General features: G+C 38.8%; 1 protein-coding gene across 3 annotated transcripts in view; it reads left to right on the forward strand.

The window, feature by feature from the left end:
• The window catches only part of TLN2 (talin 2), a 174,831-nt gene that overhangs the window by 147,044 nt on the left and 5,266 nt on the right, over window positions 1-22,521 (forward strand). For all 3 annotated transcript variants that reach the window (XM_084293342.1, XM_084293344.1, XM_084293343.1), the window contains 6 exons: window positions 2,830-2,937; window positions 7,428-7,533; window positions 9,680-9,804; window positions 15,806-15,931; window positions 19,083-19,145; window positions 19,261-19,443. In XM_084293342.1, the coding sequence (XP_084149468.1) occupies window positions 2,830-2,937; window positions 7,428-7,533; window positions 9,680-9,804; window positions 15,806-15,931; window positions 19,083-19,145; window positions 19,261-19,443 (711 nt within the window). The remainder of the gene's footprint in view (window positions 1-2,829; window positions 2,938-7,427; window positions 7,534-9,679; window positions 9,805-15,805; window positions 15,932-19,082; window positions 19,146-19,260; window positions 19,444-22,521) is intronic.

The raw sequence follows: 22,521 nt of genomic DNA on the forward strand, positions 1-22,521 counted from the left end.
GTGTACAATATCAATATTCTTATGGTTGCTTTTGGGGAAGAAAAAAATAAAAAAAAAAAACCAACAACAAGAAAAAAAAAGTATGAAAGGTATGTCAAAAGCATAGTAAATAATGGAAGTAAGTAATCACTTAGATTGTTACTTAGCCAGGAGATTGAAGGAGAGGATTATTCACTTTCCTCAGCACTCACTAGACTGCATCTAGAAGTACAGTTTTGGGCTCCCCAGGACAAGAAAGGCATTGATTACAGTGGAACAAGTTCATCAGAAGCCACACAGACAGTTGGGGCTGGAGCACAGGTCCTGTGAGGAGAAGCTGAAGAGCTGGGACTTGTTCAGCCTGGAGAAGAGATGGCTTTGGCAGGACCCAATGGCAGCCCTCTGAAACCTCATGGGAAATTACTGAGAAGAGACGGAGTCAGGCTGTTTGCTTGAGGTGCATGGCACAAGAACAGAACATAACAGTCCAAGATGGAAACATTGGAAATTCCATCTGTGTTTCACTCTGGGGATGATTAAACCTTGGGGCAGAGACCGAAGAAGAATATGAAATTTCCATCTTTGGAGATTTTCAAGACCCAACTGCACGAAGACCTAAGCTATCTGGTCTGAAAGTAATGTTGAACCTGCTTTAAGCAGGAGGTTGGACTACGTGAATTCTCAAGGTTCCTTCAAACAGCAGTGATTATTATTATTTTTTTAGTTCTAAGACTGTTTTGATATATTTAATGCCCACACGTGCTGACGGGTTAGGATTTGTAGAGTGAAAGTCAGGTAGTGCTGCCTCGATGCTTTTTAAAGCACAGAATGAAAATGAGGATTGATATCAGAGAAGCCTTGGTGTGAGAAAATGTCTATTCTGGTTCTTTGGAAACATGTTTGTTTGAGAAACTTTGTCAGGCTTTGTTTGCACATCAGGGAAGGTAAAAATTTCTGTTACAAGTCCTAACTGATGTAGTGAGATTTATGTTAGAATATTTCTAGATTACAAAAATGTCTTTTTAAAGAAGTTTATCAGAAGTTAAAGAAGTTTATCACTTCTTTAGTCTGCTGTGAAGTAAATGGTTTAAGATTTATCAAACCTCAGAAATACTTCGTAAGTATTTAGATATTAGTCTTGGTCATGTGTGCAAAGCACAGAGGAAGTTTATATTTATCTCCCACAGATGTTTGTTCTAATTGCATGTATAAAAATAATACTTAAGTACACAAGAGGCATTTTAGAGTATTACGCAATATTCATATGGCACACTGGGGAAGACTTCTGCTCGATTTGAAAAAGGAAAATAAGCAGTACTGCATTTTCAGGACCTCTAGAACTTATGTGAAGTATGCTGAAGGTGGGGAAAAACCTATCTTGTTTCTAAGTTCTCATTTGCCTTCAGATTATTTATTTATTGTAAGATGAAGGGTTGGATGGTTTCTGTGCTCTGCTGATCCTGAGTTTACCAGCAGAGGGAGCCCGTAGACCAGCTCCAGGCCCAGCTGACAATAGCACTTGCTCTGGGTGTGGAGGGTTGCGGGGAGCACCTCAAATACACGTGTAGTGATAATCTCCAGTCCTAATCGAAGGCAGGAGGCTGCAGGGGTGAACGGGGCTGTTCAGTGAGAGAAAATGCTGGTTTTTTTTGTTGTTTTTTTTTTTTAACTTTTACATGTCTACAACCAGCACTTAGGTTCAATTTAGAAGATCCCAATGAAACAGACATTTATTTTAGAAAGTACAAGACTCGAATAGGCTGCAGTTTTCACTTTTTATTTTGATTAAATGATTGAATTATTCAGGCTTCTGTCAGACATTATACTTAGTGGAAATCCTTAAGAAGTCAAAAGCTGCTGCTGCTTGTCTGTATTTAAAGAGATGGTTCTCATGCTGTCTATTGCTGTATGAAATCCCTATTTCAAGTTGAAGCCATGAGTAAGCTTTTACTTAGAATGTCTTAAAATAACAAAAAGCAGCTAAGTGTTTTTTGGTGTTGGTTGGTTTGCTTTTTTCCCCTCTCATGTAGAATAACAACATCGTGGTGCTTCTAGCGCACTTTTCATCTGCCGTTTGCAAAGCTTTCTACGAGGAACAAACCCTTGTCTTTGTTTTATGGAAGGGAGAAGGGAAAGTGAGAAAAAGAAGAGCACTAGGATGGTGCTTGAACTCTGGTACAGTGCTTTCTGTCTGTGTCCAGACTTTGGCTTCTAAACCAGATGACCATTTCTTTATTGATTCCTTCAAGACTGACTGCCCAGGCTTACTATAAAATAGGGTTTTAGCAGTTCTGTGACCTGAAACATGCATATACCCATTTTTGGGTTGCAAAACTACTCTTATAATTTTTATTTTTGTTGATATTAGTAAACAGGAAGAGCCACAGTGGCATAAACCTTGCACTGTGGAACACCGGGTGCAACCCAAGAGCCAATTCCAGCCCCAAGATGTTTTCGAAGTGATACATTTTCATTAAAAGAAATCATAAATATTCTTCTATTTTCAGAGTGTTCTTCAGGGGTTTCTGTATTTGGCTTTAACTGTTAGAAAGTAGTACTACTGCTGACAATGCCTAAGGAAGGATGCTGAGTAAGACTGATGAAGGACAGCCAGAGAGGAAGATGTGCTAATAAAGGGAAATGTATTAATGCTTTTCTGAAAACTGGAACCCTGCTACTTTTGAAGCTCAGTTTGCTCACCTATTTTACAATAGAAATAGGTGGCTCTCAAGCTCTAACGTTTTTTGTCTTTTACAAGAAATCTCTTCCCCTCTCCTTCCTCTGTCCTCCTTGCATTGACCTCCTCAACTGGGGGGAGTGGGGGGTACTAATGTTGTTTTGCCTCCGCAGCAAGCATCGTATCACCAAGAGGTGAGTGAAGAAGTTCGAGAGAGAGCCCTGCGCTTTGGAACAGAATGTACGCTGGGATACCTGGAACTCCTGGAACATGTTCTCCTGGTAAGCAAGCAGTGGTCTCCATGCACGTGCTGGGTCCCTTTTGATGGAAATAACATCTCTGAACTTTTTATAATAGTGGCTGTTAGTGACATGCTTTATGAACAGTTTTGTTATTCAGGAAAAACAAGTTAGAGCAAACTCAGTACTTCAGCTCAAACTGCAAGACATAAGGAAGACTGGAAGTAGCTAAATTGGATTGCATTCTAGAGCAGATATGGAGGTAGTAAGGGTGCTGACGTAAAAATGGTCCTCAGCAAAGAAATTAAAATAAGGCATTTCAATATTTTTTTTTGAACCTACTGTAAGTTCTAGATTTATTAGGCACACTCCGGTTCCCCACACCAAAGAGGTTGTGAAAACTTTATGAAAACACTTAGACATGCTTTTTGCAGTTCTGATTCCAGAAAAAGATGAGGCACCTACCAATGTCATCCCCAAACGCCAAGTTAGCACCATATCACAAAGAGCTTTCCAACCCATGGCACCCCAAAAGCTCTGAATAAACTTCTCTTGTGATATCCATACTCACGAATCCTGTATTCAGGTGTCTTTTCTTGACCGCAGATAATTAACAAATAATATATTGCTCTTCTGCTGCTATTATAACTGCAGGAAGCAATAATGCGTGTTAGAAAAAAGGTTTCTGAAATATTCAAGTTTCTGGAGATGATTTGAATCAGCAGCTACATTCACAGATTCCTAGAGATTTCTTTTAAGTGGCTTTAAATGGACATATTAAAGTATCTGAAACTGCAGTTTGCAGCCACAAACTACAGATTAGCAAATGTAAGCCTCACTTACTGATGAGAATACAGCATGTCTAATCAATTACATCAACTTATTTGTTTATACTTGCCATTAGCAAAGAAAATAGTTGAAGAAAGTTTGAGTTTCTTAATGTAAGTCATAGAGCTACGTAGCAATAGAATCATAGAATCAGAGTATCCCGAGTTGGAAGGGACCCATAAGGATCGAGTCCAACTCCTGGCACCACACAGGTCTACCCAAAATTTCAGACCATGTGACTAAGTGCACAGTCCAAACGCTTCTTAAATTCCGACAGGCTTGGTGCAGTGACCACTTTCCTGGGGAGCCTGTTCCAGTGTGTGACCACCCTCTTGGTGAAGGACCTCTTCCTGATGTCTAGCCTAAACGTCCCATGCTTCAGCTCAACACCATTCCCATGGGTCCTGTAACTGGTGACTAAGGAGAATAGATCGTCTCCTTCCCCTCCACTCCCTCTTGTGAGGAAGCTGTAGAGCGCAATGAGGTCCCCCCCTCAGCCTCCTCTTTTCCAGGCTGAACAGGCCAAGTGACCTCAGCTGCTCCTCATACGTCTTCCTCTGTAGGCCCTTCACTACCTTTGTAGCCCTTGCAAAATTTTCACATTAGATGTGTAAATGTTTTTCTTTGTTTAAAAGAAATCTGGGTATTTTTTTAGATTTGGTCTCCCATACTCCGTCACAGTACTTGTTTCAAACTGTACACCAGAACAGATTTCAAACTATACGCCAGAACCTGTCAATTTTTGCTCATTTTATTCTTCCCTCTTTGCTTACGTTCCACATTCTGTTCTGTTCTGTAAGTCAAACAGGCGTTTCTTCCCTTAAGCCTTTTTTTTTTTTTTTTACCCAAAAGCGCTGAGAATATTCTCCTTCCCCAAATACTTGCTGTCTTAGAAAACTCCCATTGACCCAGATTCCAACCAAAATTGAAGAGGATAATGACTTTATTGAAAAAAAAGATGGGTGGAATGATAACTTCATCTTGACTGTTTGCAGAAGGCTGTATAGAGCTAGTCTTGTATGTAATACATCCATAATATGTTCCATAAATACAAACAGGATCTGGAAAGTGCATGAAAAAAAGATCTCTTCTGGAGGAGCACTGAACCAAGGAGATGAACAACTTTTTGATCTTGGGACTCTTTCTCCTGAGTTCTGTTTGGATTTGAGAGATGCAGTCTGGATGTGATCCAAATGATTTGTTTTCTTGTTCTGTGTTTACCTGAGCCGTTCACTTGCCATACACATTCTTGCCATTCACATCCTACCTCAGGTTTGTTTTCCTCAGATTAAAGGAAATGACAGCAAGATGGTTTCAGAGTCAGAAATTCTTTTGCTTCCTGCTCTGTTACTCTGTTATTTCAGCACCCCTAGGTCTACAATTGCATTTAATTTTTAACCTCATAAAAGACATCACAGATTAGAAATCTGTAATTAGTCTAGGTGGTGTTTTGTAATACAATTATTAATCAGTTCAGTAATGCCTTTGATAGTCGGACTAGAGATGACTGTGTCCGTATCTCAACACTGAGATGCCAAGGAGTAGTATTCAGCAACTGTATTTCATAGAGCCATAGAATAGCTTTGGTTGGAAGGGGTCTTTAAAAATTGTCTAGCTCCATCCTTGCCATGGGCAGGGATGCTGCCCACTAGACCAGGTTGCCCAGGCCCCCTGTCCAACCTGGCCTTGAACACCTCTAGGGATCGGGCTTCTCTGGGCAGCCTGTGCCAGGGCTTCACCTTCCTCTGAGTGAAGAATTAGGTTCACGTGGGCCCACTTCTCAAGCTTTGTCCCGGTCTCTTTGGATGGCATCCCTTCCTGTTGTTGTATCAGCTGCACTGCTCAGCTTAGTGGCGTCTGCAAGCTTGCTGAGGGTGCACTTGATCCCACGGTCTGTCATTGCTAAAGATGTTAAACAGCACTGGTCCCAAGTTGGACCCCTGATGGATACCACTGAGGCCAAGAACTTGAGCACTTCAGCCTTCTCCATGTCTGTTGTTACCAGTTCTCCCTTCTTGTTTATCAGAGGGGGTACATTCTCCTTGTTCCTTCTTTTGCGATCAGTGTACCTATAGAATCCGTTGTTATTCTTTGCAACCCTTTCCAAGCACCATGGCTTTCTTGGGCATGCACAAATTAGTCTAAAACAACTTGTAAGCTGTGTTCTTAGGAAGGCTGAGGACGGATCTGCTCTCCTATGCATATGCCAGTGCTTGCTCCATCTCAGTATTGATGTGTGCTGAGTCAAGTGGAACTCTGAAGCTTTCATTGTTATTCTCATGTCATGTCTGTATGTGGGTCTGCAGGGGATGAGGGTCTGTTGCAAGTTGTAAATTGCCTTTAGAACAATGTAGTTGATAATCCTTTCAGTTTTAACATTTGCATCCACTTGTTCAATTCCAACACTGTCCCAGCAATCATATAGGTGGCACTAGTGTCACAGTTGCTGGAGCAGAAAATGTTATTCCTTTCCTTGCTATGGAGCCTGACTGCACTTACGCATTTTTTGACGTATTTGCTTGTTTGAAAAGATCACTTTTGAGATGCTCAATTTCTGCTGTTCTAAAGAACTATGCAATGAATAAATCCTAGTTATAACCTTGTTGTTACAGGAGGCATTCATTTTGATAATACTGCAGATTGTTTAGCTATTGAGGATTCACGTGCTTCTGTTTACTGTGGAAACTAGTTGACTAAGGATCATCCTGAGGAAGCAGACCAGTGTGCCCATATGTTGACCCAGCAGTTCCAAAGAGATCAAATTCCTCATGTGTCAGAATTTTCATCAGGCAAAATTAAGGAAACAATTAGGTTTAGTTTATTCTCTCGGAGTAAGGGGCTAGGCATTTCACTGCAAAACGGGAAACAGGCTTACAAAAACATTAAATGTACAAATGTATTTTCACTGTGTGTCTAGTTTTCAAAGCTGCTGGGAGGGGGGGGGTGAGGGATTGCAAGTGTTAAGAAAACACAGAACTGAATGTGACTTTGGAGACTCAATATCTTGTTTTGCTCCTAAATCTTTCCATGTATCTGTCATTCTCAGAAGCAGTTGTTAAGTATAAATTAATTTCCAGAACTTAATCTTCTTTCTCCTTACAATGTGGTAATTAAAAATGCAAATGTTTTTTCTGTTTAGAGGAAGCCAGACATCGTTAGAAGTCAAATTCACTGTCTATGGATTGCTTTCCATTTGAAGGACAGTGTAGTACTTGATGCAAATTCATTTCAGAGGTTTTTTTCTTTCCCATCAGTTTAAGGGTCTTGTCAGGGTTGGCATTTCCATTGTGTTCACCATTGCTGACTTTTTCCAGGACAGGCACAATTGTTGACTCTTTCCAGGACAGGCAGCTAGCACAAGTTTGCACAACTCCGTTTCTAAGAAAGGAACTTAAAGTGTTCAGCCAAGTTGATAACACTAGCAAGTGGTCTCTTCTCCCACAGTTTAGAAAGACTAAGCTTGATACCTTAATATAATGACTGTAATATCTGAGAATGGAGTGCCCAAGCTGTGCATTCCTCCCACATACTCCCACATGCCTCAGGTTTGAAGGATTTTGCCCTAGTTTTAGTATTGAGAACTTCCAGACAACATTGGCAGTTCCTGTAGAAATGGCCAGCCCTGCCTCTTTCCTAGTATGCACCAGCCATCACAGTATAAGCCTAGCTCCTATTGATTCATTGACAATTTTACTTTTTTCTAGATCCTTCAAAAACCAACTCCAGAGCTGAAGCATCAGTTGTCAGCTTTCTCCAAGCGGGTTGCTGGTGCTGTTACAGAGCTCATCCAATCAGCAGAAGCAATGAAAGGTGAGTTGGGTAGCCTGATTACTGGTGTGGTTTTTAGAGAAAGTGATCCATGACTTTTGTACTTTAAACAAAAACTAACGAAGACCATTTTACTATGTTCTAGGCATCTTGGTACCATCTAATTTAATACCTTTAATTTCTCTCCCAGCACTCACTTGTGTACAAGTTAGTAATGCCATTGTCATGATCTTAGTCATGACACTTCCATGTAAGCAAGCTTACACTTAGATGGCAGTAACTCTTTGCTTTTTTGTACATGTGTAGCAAAGAACAAATGTTCCTCTCCAGGAAAATAAATTGAATACTCTAGTCTTTTCTGCAGTCTTTAGGATGTTCTGAAATTTCTCATTTCATTTACTAAGAAGCCAAGCCAATATCAGAGATTTCATATGCCCTAAACGCTTTTTAAAAAAATCTTATTGCTATCCTCATCTTCAGAGATATTTTCTTACTTTCAGCAATTTCAGGATTTTAATTCATATACGTTAAAATTAAATTTCACTTTTTCATTTTTGAATTCCTTTTTTACTTACTGCCTGCCAGCATTTTTTTCTTCACTTTAGAAGTTTCTTTGTGCAAAGTAATTTTTTTAACCATTTACAGTTATCTTTTATTGATACATGGTAAAATTCTGTCTCCTAACTGATTTAGATTGCGAATGTTTTCACCTTTGTAAAATGCCTTTGGTTTTTTTTGTTTTTGTTTTAAGAGGAAATCCTACATTTTAGAGGTTTGGATTTGATTGTGTTTCTGTATGCTGCCTCTAACAAAAATGCCATTATTTTTTCCTTGTTTATCTGGACGAGGTTAGTGTTTAATAAAGAATTCCTTTGTCTTGTACACCAACTAGGCTGAGAAATTGTTTCTAGTAATATTTTGGTCTTTTATATATAAGTTTGTATGAGATGTACCTCACTAGGATTACAATACCAATGAACTTCTGCTTTTTTCCAGCACATCATAAATACGAGCGAGTCATTTTGTATTCTCCTATGATTTGGTCATCCATAGCAGAAAGTGCATCATTCTGTAGCTGGTGTGAATCCATAAGCATTCAAGGTTCTTTTGTTTGGTGTTTGATGAATCAGAAATGGGTTATACCACTCTTGATGCAAAGTGCCAGTATCCTTCTACCCCTTTGTCCTTAATAAGGATTAATGTTGATATTTTATTAAGTTTACATAAACTTCCTAATCAAGTCTCACTAAATTTAACAAGGCCCAAAGAGATTGTTTTCTTTATTTTTTAATTTTAACTTAGTCTTCCTTTGTCAGTGTACACTGCTTCCCATCCTTTTCTGTTTCCATCCGTGATGCTGCTTTCTCCCTTTGCCTTTTATGAACTCAGAAGTTTCCTTTTTCCTTTCCTTCTCTTCCCAGAAGCTGATTTTTCTTTTCCGTTTCATTGCTTCCCTCAATTCTAAATATGGATGGTTTCTAAATCTTGTCACCCAGAGAATAATGTTATGAAAATGAAAATAAGGATGCACTATGAACTTAACAAATTGGAGATGATCTGTAGCCAAGTATTCACTTTGTGGACCTACAACATTTATTTGAGCCAAAATTAATGCCAAAAACTCAACAAAAAAACTGACCTTTGGATATGTTACAGAAACTGCTATTGGCCTTTTCTAAAATGCATTAGAAACACATTGCTGAAAACCATGCTTTCTTCATTCAGTGCTAGCTTCATCTCTAACCAGTGCCAGAAAGAGAGACTCTGAAAAGCATGCTGTGGAGGATTATCTATTGTCTGTAACTTGTCATCTTTAGCAATGTTAGATTTCTCACTGTACCTTACAATTTGATCAAGGTTTTAGTAAGAGCCCAGATAACAAAGTTGAGTGAGAGCTAGTTTTGTTCCCAGTGTGGACAGTGTTCCTCTTTGAAGCTGCTTTAATTGTGCAATTCTTAATTAAGTTATTTTCATAACAGATTTGCCTGCTGAATACTTTTATTATTTTTTTTTTAAATTATTTTATCCCATTATGTTACTAAAATTAGCTTTTTTCTTTTTTTTTTTTTTTTTTTTTTTTCAACACTCATGCTGTATTTGACACTTCAAGTGTGTTTGTAAATCACCCTGTTTGAATGGCAGCTTGCAGTGGCACTGAAGTTATTGTCTTCGTCTCTGTTAATTTCAGGGACAGAGTGGGTGGATCCAGAAGATCCAACGGTCATTGCAGAGACAGAGCTACTAGGGGCTGCAGCATCAATTGAGGCTGCAGCAAAGAAGTTAGAGCAGCTGAAACCAAGAGCCAAGCCAAAGGTGAGTGTCTATCCCAATTGTTTCTTTGAATAAAGCAGATGATGCAAATAGCCCATATGTTGGCTTAGTGTTTGTTACCATCCATGTTAATGGTATAAACAATCAAACATTTGCATCAGTCTCAGTGCCACTAGATGCTGCACTGGGTGGGACTCACCCCTGAAGGTAGAGGTTAAAAAGATGCTTTTCAGGGAGCAAGTCAAGCACAAGTCATGAGCAAACAAAGGAAGAAAAGCCTAATGTTAGAAATGCTTGTGTCACGGTATCATTACTGTTGGTCATGTACCTTTCTGTTTCCAAACATACTTTATTGATGTGAAAAGTCATTTTTACTTGCTCTTCTTTGAAGACCCTTTGTTCTCATCTCAATGTGTGTAGTATAGTGGGAGGAAGCAGCAGCAAAACAGAAAAGATAGAGCAGAATGCGAAAGACCTTCAGGATTTTATGAGATAAAATCCATGATATTTTATTCTATGATAAAAGAGTAACTACTTTGGTACCAGATCAGATATATGGTATAAACCTTCTTCTTCGATTTTCCTGAAGGAAAATAAATTCACAGTTCACTGTGAAAGCAGGTAGTGCTGTATGTTGCCAGGTCATTTCAAATGTGTCTGAATATGTTATATAAAATAAAACCAACTATTTTCATGAGTGGTACGGAGGGAATGTATAACACTGCTGTTACTTCTGGCTGTATGCATGACTGGATCACCAGAATTGCTACCTTTTGCCTAGTGTGGAATAACAGGTTTTAGAAGAAATTACCATGCTGCCTACAATTCTATCTCTTCAAAATGAAATTGCGCTTTAGCTTTGTAGTTGAATTCAGGAAGGACTATGTATCTCTTTCCTTGCTTAAGCTGCTTTGTAGGTACAGAATTGTTTTCTAACTAATGCTAACAGTAAAGCTAATGAAAAGTCTCTCCAAAAAGCAGGGCCTCAAGAACATTCAGTGTTGGATTCTTGTTTTCAGTGCAGAGTGGTATTACGCCATTCAGGAATATCAGATGAAATAGTTCTTGGTAACTTCACAGTTTCAGGACTTTTTTCCCCCTTTGGTGACAGGAATAAATTAGCTCATGGAAAAGAAATGCTCTTTATACTGCATTTTTTTTTTTTTTAACAAGTGCATCCGTTTTGTTTATAAAGAAAAAATGGTCCCTTATAATGAGATTCTACAGAGCAGAGGACACAGGCTGGGTTGGAGGAGAGGAAGAGTCCTCCATCACCTTTTCTATACAATCATTGCACAATAATGTATGTGTGTTGCCTAGTAACTGCAGAGCAGTTTCCTTCCAACATCGAAGCCACTCCAGGGTCATTGTAATTTTCTAGTGAATACAGAAACTACTGCCCACACCTGCTCCTCATTTAACATGTTAATTTGAGTATCCAGTCTGTGTGTGATTTATTGGTCTGCTTATTTGTCATTTTCTGAAAGTAAAATTCATATTCAACTCTGTTTAATTTGGGAATTAAACAGACCTTACCACGTTTTCTTTAGATGTTTAATCCCTTTCACAGTACGGATTGTAATGCACATCAAAGGTACAGGGAAGATCACAGAGTGGTTCAAATACCATTTTTTCTCTTGAAGAGCTTGGACAAGACTGGTGTTCACTAGTGTCTTCCCAGAGTAGGATTCCCTGCATTTAACAGGCTCTGACTTTCTGATGCTCAAGTCTTTGACAACATACATGGTGTTGCAGAGTGAATGCCTCAGCTAGGTAACAGGGTTGATACTGTTGATTTTTCTTATGCTTAGTCTACGAAATGCACCAATAGTAGTGATTTGTTACAATGGAACAGACTGCTGGTCCAGCTACACCAGTATCTTGCTTCAGTTAATAGTAATCATCATTAAGTGAGCCTGCAGATAAATTCTCTGTTAATTTTAGCATAATTTGCCTGTAAGAAACCACCATCTTCTTCCTTATTAATTGGTGGCTGATTCACTATTTCTGGGCGAGCCTCTTTTAGACTTGAAATTTTCATCTTTGTTTTCCAGTTTGTCTGTTACCTCTAAAGAAAAAATCAGTCGTTGAAGGTAGGGTTGATTCTCATTTGTTCCATCTGATTATTTTTGGTCCTTTTCTATTTCTTAATTCTTTTATTTTGCTTGTTTTCTCTTCATATTTTTGCAGTCATCCTATCCTCACGATGTCATAGTCTAAGAGCAATAGTATGAGGCTTTTTCACTTTTCACTACTGGAGAATCATTCTTTGTTTAGAAGAACAGTCTCTAGTAAGACACGGCCCTGCTAACTGCTGCCCAGATTTTATTGTATGGTGTGTGCATGTTCTGTTGGCTTTGCAGCCTGGTAGTTTGGCTGCAGGTGAATATCTAAACATCCTAAGATGTTTAGACTGCTGCTACTTCATTGCCCCAGCAATATCTTAATATCTGTCTTCTGAGCTTGTATCTTGCAAGCGCTTTGAGGACTTTCCTAAATAGGCTTTGCTACTCCTCCCCGTAACATGAAAACTGGAAACCTGATAAGTATTTTCATTGCAGTGTTGAAGGCGGGGAATCATCTGTGAAGCAATGAGATCTGTATTTATTAAGCAAGTTTTGGCTGTCATATTTCCTTTAAATAGTTGCCTTTTTTTTTTTTTTTTTTTTTTTGAGCTTGGAATTTTTTTGTTTCCCTTCTCTGGGCAGTTGTGTCTTGCAGCGCAGCCACCTGTTGACCCTTGTTCTGTAAATATGCCACTGGCTGTTAAATAACAACCTCCCAAATTCATTTTTGAACAAGAAAATCAGTTTAGCTACTAAAAACTACATGTTTCAGTAATACTGGAAAGAACACTTTAAGGAAAATGGTGCTGTAGATGTAGTACAGCAACTGAGAGCATTGCTGTACCCGCACTATTCTGTTGGTATGTTCTTCGTGCTACTTTGCAGGCACGTGCCTTCAAACATAAGTCTCTTTAGCAGTCAATAAGAGTTCCCTGCTGTTAACTTTCAGCAGTTTGTCCTTTTTTTCCCCAAGATGAATCAAATCTGGATGTCTTTTTCTGCAGGACTCTGTGTGATATGTTTGATATATTAGGTTGTTATTTAATCCAACTATATATCAAACATATTCCTACAGTGTCCTGCCCTGTCTCCGGGGGTTTTAACATAGTAGAATGCAATATGAAGGAGTACATTCGCTCTCAAGCAGGCTTAGAAGACTTCCTGCAGACTCCTAATGTAATCCAACTTTAAATATATACACGAAGTGTTCCTCTATCAGTAGATGTGCTCATGGAGGGACTTGTAAGTTATGTAGGTCTTTTTATGATAGCAAGCAGCAGCTATGCCAAGAATTGACTTTCACTGAAATGGTTGTGTTTTCCATGCTCAGTGCACTAACATTACCCATATTGGTTTTCTCTTTATGAAATAGAAGATGAGAGCTGCTTCAAAAGAAAATGGTTTGTCTTTTGTAATTCTTTCTAATGTTTAGCAATCTCACTGGGGGTTTATTTGTTCTTCTATTAATCATGACTTTATGCTACCCCTCATAATGGAGATTCTCTAGAAAACTGGCTAAAAGACAGTACAAAAACAAGGATTTTTTTATCAGTGGCACAATCAACTTCTTCAGGATATTTTATATTACAGAATGTGTAGCTAGCCTAATCATTTTGGCTTTTCTGTTCTGGTGACCTTGTTTTCCAACTGACCTTTCCCATACATAGACAGTAATTAGTAGTTTATTAGTTTAAAGTTATGAAGAGAGTGGTTCTGGTCTTCATGGTGGCAAATTGAGGAAGGAGAAGCTAATCACTTCTTTCAGATTTGTGATTAAAAAATATATATATAAATAGCTCTCTGAAGTAACTGAAGTCTTACAATGCAAAATATTCTGCCAAATATCACACCATTGTTGCGAACTTTGTTCATGAAGGCTGTGAACAGACACAGGTTTTGAGAACACTGATGAGTGTGAACCTACCATGACACAGTCTTCAATAACAGGAATGAGGACAACAATAACTGCTCTTGTAGGGCTTTCAGTCTTGGACTTTGGCATGTACTTATTGCTAAGGAATACTCTTAGGTGGGTACAGGCAGGTAAATATACCCACAGTGCTGATTAGGCATTGTGTCTACTTCATTTCAGACATAAGCATCCAGCCATTAGATATAATACCTGAGAATGCTGAAGGAAAACTACAGGGAATTACTAGAAAACAAGTTGTTAGAGAAGATGAAAACTCAACAGAATTTATACAGTTTGAGTGCTGTGTAAGGCCAGTTCAAAAATCATTTCTTCACAGAGGATATCTACTGTCAATAGATTATTATTTTTCCCATAAATCAAAGGAGTTGTGAGATGACAGGAAATGTAGGATTTGGAAGTTTGAGAAACTCAGTGTAATTACCATTTAGATATAAAATTGGTTATGATGTTACATTGCAAGCATAGTCAAAAATACAGGTGGGACATGAGTTACTCGCTTTACGAAGACTTTTCTTATATTTCTGTTAGAAAGACATACACTTCAGTTGATGACATTAGCCCAACAGCAACACAAGACAAATATTTTTCTTTGCATTAGGTGGCTATTCCTAATGGTTAAGAAAGAATTTTAGGTGCCAAACAACTTCATCTGCACATCAGTTTTTGTTTTTCAGATTATTAAGTTTTTCTGCTCTCCATGGACAATACAGTTTCATCTTCTGGACTTTGTTTTAGTTTTATACGGTGGCAATTACATGAAATGTTGTAGGATTGAGGCACCACCTGATTTGCAAATTTATAACTAATTGTCACTACCTATTTATTATTTGATGATTGACTAATATTACATCAGATAGTAGTAACAGCAGAACAAAACCTGCATGAAATTTAGATGGATGTACTTAAAAAAAACTGAGCATTTGATCTGCAAGGCTTAATTCTTCAGTTCACATAGCTTGTGTTCCTAGTTATTTGACACAACAATGTGATGGTTGCATAAGTTGGACGAAACCTGTATTTCAAAAGCTTCATCTCACAAAGTGGTCTCTTGTGGTATTGTATCCACTAGTCCTACTGGTCATACTGTGTTGGATTCTGGTAGGTTTGTGATTTAATCACAATCAAAAGAAATTGTATTGGTTTATTTTGTGTGTGTATGTATATATATATATGTATATATATATACAGAACAACAACCAATCATAACCATTTATCTATCTATTTTGTTAACCATTCAGGAGACTAGTAAGATGCTTAAATGAATAAGCATTTTTAGTGCGTGTCTAAGTGATTAGCCAAGGAAGGTTTTTATTTTTTTATGGCACAACAGATTTCCCTTTCAAATAGCAGGAAACTTCATTAGGAACAGTTGATCTGTCTATTCGCACATGCCTGTTGAAAGACATGTATGGATGATTGAATTGTTCCAGACAGACCTTTGGACCCTTGTATCTCCCAGATGACTAAAGTGGACTACTGCACAGTGCTGCTCTCTATGTAATGGCAGCTCTTACTAAAAGATGCTAAATCTATGTGTTTGCTTAGTTTCTATTACACTTCTTAGTACAGGTGAATGGGATACTATATGGCTACTGCTGTACCTTTTTTAATGCCTTATGTATTTAAGTATTTAGAAAACCCTCCCGTTTCATTTAGTGATTCTGGAAGCCAGTATTGTAACACTACAGAGATGATTTTGATATGTAAAGGCAAGAATTTCTTTTCAGACTTGCAGGTTTCTGAAGGTAGTTTTGAGTATCCCTGATGGAGTGTAATGTATTAGTAAGGCAGCTTTTGAAATACCTCATGTGATACTCAATTTCACATGTGATCAGCCACAAGAGTGTTTTAATATTTAAGATCATTTATGTTGATTTTTAGCTGTAGACCAGATGAAACTCCTTTGCAGAAAACAACGTTGTACCTCTTTTTTAATGTACTGGTTGGTTTCAAAATCTTGTTTCAGCTTACATATGTTGTGGATCTTCAAAATGCAACTTCTTTCTGGTGAATAATGTGTGGCATTGTTCTTTCTTGGTTATAGCAAGCAGATGAGACTCTGGATTTTGAAGAACAGATCCTGGAAGCAGCTAAATCCATTGCTGCTGCTACCAGTGCCCTCGTGAAGTCAGCTTCAGCAGCACAGAGAGAACTGGTGGCACAGGGAAAGGTGGGTAAACAGGAAAAGTAGCAACAGTGTTGAGGAGACGTATTGAAACTGCATCTAGTCTCTTAACTGTTCTGTGTTAAAAGAGTACAAAAGAAGCTGAGGAATGGACTAGTAAAAAAGTAAATCTTTTAATTCTTTGTCCAGAATATGGCCCAGGCCTGGATCTGCTTAAAATAATGCTTCTAATTTAAGTCTAGCAACTGTAATCAAGTAGTTGGCTTCTTCAAAGGTTTCAGTTGCAGAGAGGTTGTGGGGTCTTTTTCATTTCATGAAGAGATGTGATTCAAGCTAGTAATGTAGAGTCCCTTTGTCACAGCCTGGGGGTCCAAACCCAAACATCACAGTATACAATGCCATTGTGGACAGGAATAGCAAAGAGCCTCACTAGTTGTTCCCTCAGTGTTTTGTTGTCTAATCCAATGGGGACACAGGCCTGCATGCAAATTGAGTACATTCAAGTGGACATGCTTGTAAATACCAATGAAACAGTGCTAATAACATGCCATTATCCTTTTGGTCTTGTTAGAACTGAACTCTTTGTAATCCATTTCATATCTGTCACTGTATTTTTTTTCCTGTTAATATAATTTGAAATGTAAAATTTGAATGGGTATGTTGCTTGTGAGAACAATTTGTTTATAGGATCATTGTTGTTGTATAGTTATGGTTTCTAATTTCATCTAAGTCTTTATTCTGAGCAGACTGCATCATGGATCCTGTTACAAAAGAGTTTCTGTCTACTTAAACTGTAATTCCTGTGGAACTTTTTGCTTTAGTTCCAGCAGGAATACAACACACTTGTTTTGGAACAATAGCAATGCAATTGTTTGAAAAGACCCTCTATAAGCTGTAGCTATAGAACTTTCTGATAACACATAAAACCTATTAATTCCTATTGAAATTGACTGTGGAAACAGTCCCCCAGTGACAGTTTTGACCTACCTTACTGTTTCATGTAGACTATTGAGCAGTCTACTTTTATGTGATAAGACCTGTTCTTAGTTTCATTATATATATACAGCTTGCTTTACTTTCCTCACCACCAGCACTATAGAGTTATAAATTGTGTACGGGTGTGAGCCCTGCATATCTGTCTGGTAGTTATGGATTATTTGCTCTCTCAAATATGTTTCTATTTGAATCTCTCAGACTGAGGCTAATGTCACTTGCATGCTTTCTATCCAAGTTCAGAAAATCGCTAAAAAACACCTTTATCTGTCTATTCAAGGAAAGCCATAGTCTACTATTCTAACAGAAGCACACCTGTCAAATGCAGTACCATAACAGCAGATTTGTTCAGCCTGCTTTACTGAATTTAGTCGTTTTGCTTTATCTTTCATTATTCTATGGTGACTTGCTGTAAGATCATCAAGTTTTTGCATTGAATGGCCTTTACTGATAATTGCTTGCCTGCTAGGATCTCATCTCTTGAGCCAGCAGACAATGCAGTGATCTCTAAGGAAAGAAATTAATCCTAGCCAAAATGAAAATGTAATGAAAAAAACCTTCGGAATTGTTTATGCAAGTTCCTCTCATGATACACAAATAAATAAGGCCATAAGATATTTCTGACACAAGGAAGTGACAACCCTTTCTCCTTCTCTCCTTTCTGTCTTTACTAATTACTTGTTTTTAGATAATTGTCACTTCAGGTTATCCTCAGACACGTATGCACCTCTACCTTCAGATTAGTCAGCAATATGGGAAGCTGGCTCCTAAAATTGACGGAATTCTTGCCCATATTGAATGGCTCCAACCTGCCTGCTGGGAGGATTTAGTTGCTGATGCTGAAGGAAGTGTTTTGCTTTTGCAAGAAACTTTCTGAGGCATGTGATATGGATGCTGGTACATAGGAAGGAAGGACAAGTTTGATCTGTTCCACATCTGTCTCTTCAGTACTGAAGAGTAATGACTACTGATTTCTCACTGACCTTTTAGTTGGTCTGGAGGCAATGGGAAATACTAAGACAACTGCATGGATATATGTGAACCAGGCACATTCTTGTCCCACTTAAATTTCCCACATTACATGGTAAAAGCTGTGAAAATAACTTAAAGGGAAAACTGGCACGATATTGCAGTTGAAGAAATTTTACTTGAAATTATTTTATAGCAATTTCTGCAGAACAGATGAAGTCTGTGAAGTTGGATCTGATCTACCTTATTTTACCACACCTGCCTGTATATTCTCCCCCTATTCCCCTCTCTCCCACACACACTCTGGACACCAATGTCTATAACGCTTTATTTATGGACTACTTCAAATGATTTTTCTGGGAGTGCTTAGGCAAGAAAACTTGGAAACTTTACAAATTCAGGAACTCTAGCATATTCTGTTGTATAACTGAATTCTCTCATAATGTTACAACGGTGTCACCATATCCATGCGTAAGGATTCAGTTCTGATCCCTGGGATCCTCATTATGCACAAATCCCCGTTTCCATTTCTTTTAAAACATAGCAAGGTTCTGGACCATGTTTACATTTCACATCTTCCAACTATTGTCCCCAAAACTCCCAAACCCAGGCAAACTGGGGGTTGGTGACCAACTATAAGCTTTTATTTCTGGTTTTTCATTTGAAATGGGAAGAAAACTGTTTCTTGGTTGTTGCCAGTACTGCTGATGCTATGGACTCAGCAGCAGCAGTGAACCATGCAGAAAAATGGGATGCTTTCCTCAAATGCTATTTACTAGAGTCAAAGGCAGTCAGGGGACATCCCTGGGGAGCTTTCTGTTTTGTACCCTTCCATAATGCCAGAATCAGAACAAATTCAGAAATCATGTAAATCCAAATGTGTTGTGGAGACAGAAATAACTTGTTTGAGAGGTCCGGAGTTAATGAGCAACTGCTTAGTGTTGCTTAGGCCAAAGTCTCTGCTGCAACGGGTATTACTGTGGGGTTTCTAAATGTGTTTCAAGGTGGGGCAATTCAAGCAGCATAGCAAGTTGGACACCACCACACAGCAGGCAGATGTGTGCTGGAAGCACACTTAGTTATAACTAACTTCCAAACTTTCAAGTGGATTTTGTGCTCCTTTATGTGTTGTGCTCAGTAACAGCTGCAGATGTCCTTTTTCACTGATCTAAATCAAAGACAAAACAGCTGTATTTTCTGTTGCACTGTAAGCCATCTCTGAACTGTTTTTCAGGTTGGAGCAATCCCTGCAAATGCAGCTGATGATGGACAGTGGTCTCAGGGACTTATTTCCGCTGTGAGTAACTACTTCTCTTTTTTGTTAGTCCTTAACATATCAGGCAAACTAGTACTTTCTCTGCAGAAATAATATCCTGTGAGAACACACAGTGACTTTCTTTACTAACTCCTAGGCCCGAATGGTGGCAGCTGCAACCAGCAATCTCTGTGAAGCAGCTAATGCCTCAGTACAAGGCCACGCTAGTGAGGAGAAGCTCATCTCATCTGCAAAACAAGTTGCAGCTTCTACAGCACAACTTCTTGTGGCTTGCAAAGTAAAGGCTGATCATGACTCTGAAGCCATGAGGAGGCTACAGGTACTTGTTTTCTTCATTACTGAAAACCCACAGCAATGCTGTGTCAACACTGTTTTAGCACTGCTGAACAAATCCAGAATTTCTGGACATTTCTTGAATTTCCAGACTTATACTCACTTTTCCTTGTGGGATTCTGGGGGACTTCGGTTCATTAAGGATGAAGTAGTGGTGCATTTCTTATTACTCAGCAGTAACTAAATCTCACTTCATTGTTTGTTTTATTCTTCATTTTTGAAAGATGTTGAGAGATGCAAACATTGACTAGTCTTTGCCTAGCCTGGTTTAGATGCAATATTCATAGGTGTATACTTCTTATCAATTACAGGAATACATGAGCTGAGAAAGTTTGTGTGTATTTTTACAGCAACTGAGTGTAGCGAGTTTCTCTGCAATTATTCTGTGTTCAGTTAGGCCTCCAGTGAGAATCAATCAGAGAATCATTTAGGTTGGAAAAGACCTCTCAGATCATCAAGTCCAACCATTAATTAGCACTGCCAAATCCACCACTAAACCGTGTCTCTAAGCACCACATCCACACATCTTTAAATACCTCCAGGGACGGTCACTTAGCTACTTCCCCAGGCAGCCTGGTACAACCCCTTCAGTGAAGAAATTTTGACTAGTATCCAACCTAAACCTCCCCTGCTGCAACTTGAGGCTGTTTCCTCTTGTCCTATCACTCATTGCTTGGGAGAAGAGACCAACCTCCACCCTGCTACAACCTCCTCTGATGTAGTTGTAGAGAGTGATAAGGTCTCCCCTGCACTTTTTTTTCTCTAGGCTAAGCAACCCCAGTTCCTTCAGCCATTCTGCCTAAGACTTGTTCTCTAGACCCTTCACCAGCTTTATTGCCCCTCTTTGGACACACTCCAGCACCTGGATGTTGTTGCAAGCCAGGATGCTGTTGGCCTTCTTAGACACCTTAGCATGCTGCTAGCACATACTCAGCCAGCTATCAACCAATACCCTCAGACCCTTTTCTGCCAGGCAGCTTTCTAGACACTCTTCCCCTAGCCTGTAGCGTTGCATGAGCTTGCAAACTATTAAGAAGGCTTAACTTGGTTGCACATGAGTATTATTCTGACCTGTGCAACATTATGCATATGTTCAATGAAGCATTTGCTTCACAGCCAGGGATGTGGTCAGTTTCAGATTTTCTTTGTTTCTAGGTGTCAAGAGACCCCAGTTGTGAACAGAAATTTTCTGAAATGGAGAGTCATTGTCAGACCAAAAAAAATAAATAAATAATTAATTTAAAAAAAAAAAATGGATGCAACACCTCAACCTAAGTCCATTTGTCCATTTTAACACTTTTAAATGAAACTGGTTCATTTTTACATTACATATCCCTTTCATGTTTAGCTTGTCTGAACTGCTACTGAATTTAGCATTGTGTTATGAGGGGTAAAGTCTTTCCTGGAGCTTTGTTTGAGGGTGTTTATTTAAAAATGGCTACAGCCTCTTCTGACTTCCAATCCTGCAGGCTCAGCCTGGAATGTGAGAACTATTTCAGCTCCTTTTTTTTCACACCAATATCTAGTATCTGGTGACAGTGGAATTTCCTCTTTTTCAATTTTTACCACAGATACTGCTAATGGATGCTTATATTATAAGCTGTCCAATATAACAACTAGCATATGGATAGGTAGAATCAAGTCTAGCAGAAATACGTGACTGAGTAGCTGTCTGAGCAAGAGGAACTGATATTGTCATTTTTTCAACATAGAAAAATGGGTTAAGTATTTAGGAAGAAAAAATAAATGTATGAGGGTATGAGATGTGTTTGTTTCCACAGAAAGCAGTGGCATGTTAATGTTATCCGTAAGGATGAGATGGTTTTAGTGCTTCAATGTGGATTCATGTGGACTGGCTTTGTCATGGGTCTGTGGGGGAGGTATCAGTAACTGGAAGATAGTTCCAACTGTAACTCAACCTTTACTTTCATATCCAAATGCCAAGATGGGTTTCAATGAATTTTAAATGCAGAACAAAGAATAGAAACAGGAACAAAATCATGTACTAGAGGCTGTGTTTTCTCAGCTCTGCCAGGAAATTCAGGGTACTCAGTCACTGTAGGCAAATATTATTAAATAGCCTTGGAATGTGAAAAGTTGGAAGGGAATGTGAAAAGGAGACAAGTCTAAGCATGGGTTGAAAGTGAACTTTGCCACTTTATTAAGCTTTACATTAGTCTCAAAATGAATAATGAAGGGAAAAGCAGTTTGCACTTGGAAGTAATGTCCTTTATCATAGCAAAAACAGTGAGTTGATGTCTACCAAATATTTTTACTGGTAGATTTGCCAAATCTACTATGGTTTTTCAGCTGGCTTTTCCCCCAGCACAAATGATTTTATATAGCTTTAATCAGTAGTCTAGGTACAGGAGTTTGAGTATATTATTTTTCTCTTTTCTAGCCCCACAAACAGCTGCAAGCTTTGGGAAAAGGCATTTGAACTGCATTTCCCATGAATGCTGGCTTGGAATGCACTGTTAGGGAGTCTTTTCCAAAACTTAAGGAAATAAGTGAAAATGTTTCCATTTGCTTTGGATCAGGTCCAGACTAGGCAAAGCAAATTTCAAATGACTTGTTTTTTGGGTCGTTTCAGGTGGAAAAAGAGTTAAGTTGAAAGGGAGGTGATATTTGAGATATGGAATAGGACAAGAGGGGATTTAAGAGCTGGTCCATGTGGCTTCCCTTCCTGCTGCCTGTGTGCCTCCGGCATGTCAGTACAGGCTGTCTTGGCCAGTGGCCTCTGTGGGAACAAATGTTCTCACAACATAACACCCCGGGGACATCGGGAGCCATGGAACAGAGAATGGTCTTCTTATTCTCTCTTTCTTCCTGTCACAACACTGCAAGTATCTGCCTTCTCTTTGCAGTCTGTGATAACATTTCTGTGTGTTGATGTTGTTGACTGATCTGCTGTATGAGCAGGAGTTAGTGTGAGATGTTACGCTACTGGATCAGATCAAAAGTTCACTAACCCTATGTAAACTTTTCGAGTCTTGTTGGTCAATAGATTAAGCTTTACCTACATCTGCCCCAACCTCCTCATGCTCATCATTCCATGCAGCAG

This window comes from Netta rufina, assembly GCF_964035555.1.
Source record: "Netta rufina genome assembly, chromosome: 11".
In the NCBI taxonomy this organism is placed as follows: domain Eukaryota; kingdom Metazoa; phylum Chordata; class Aves; order Anseriformes; family Anatidae; genus Netta; species Netta rufina.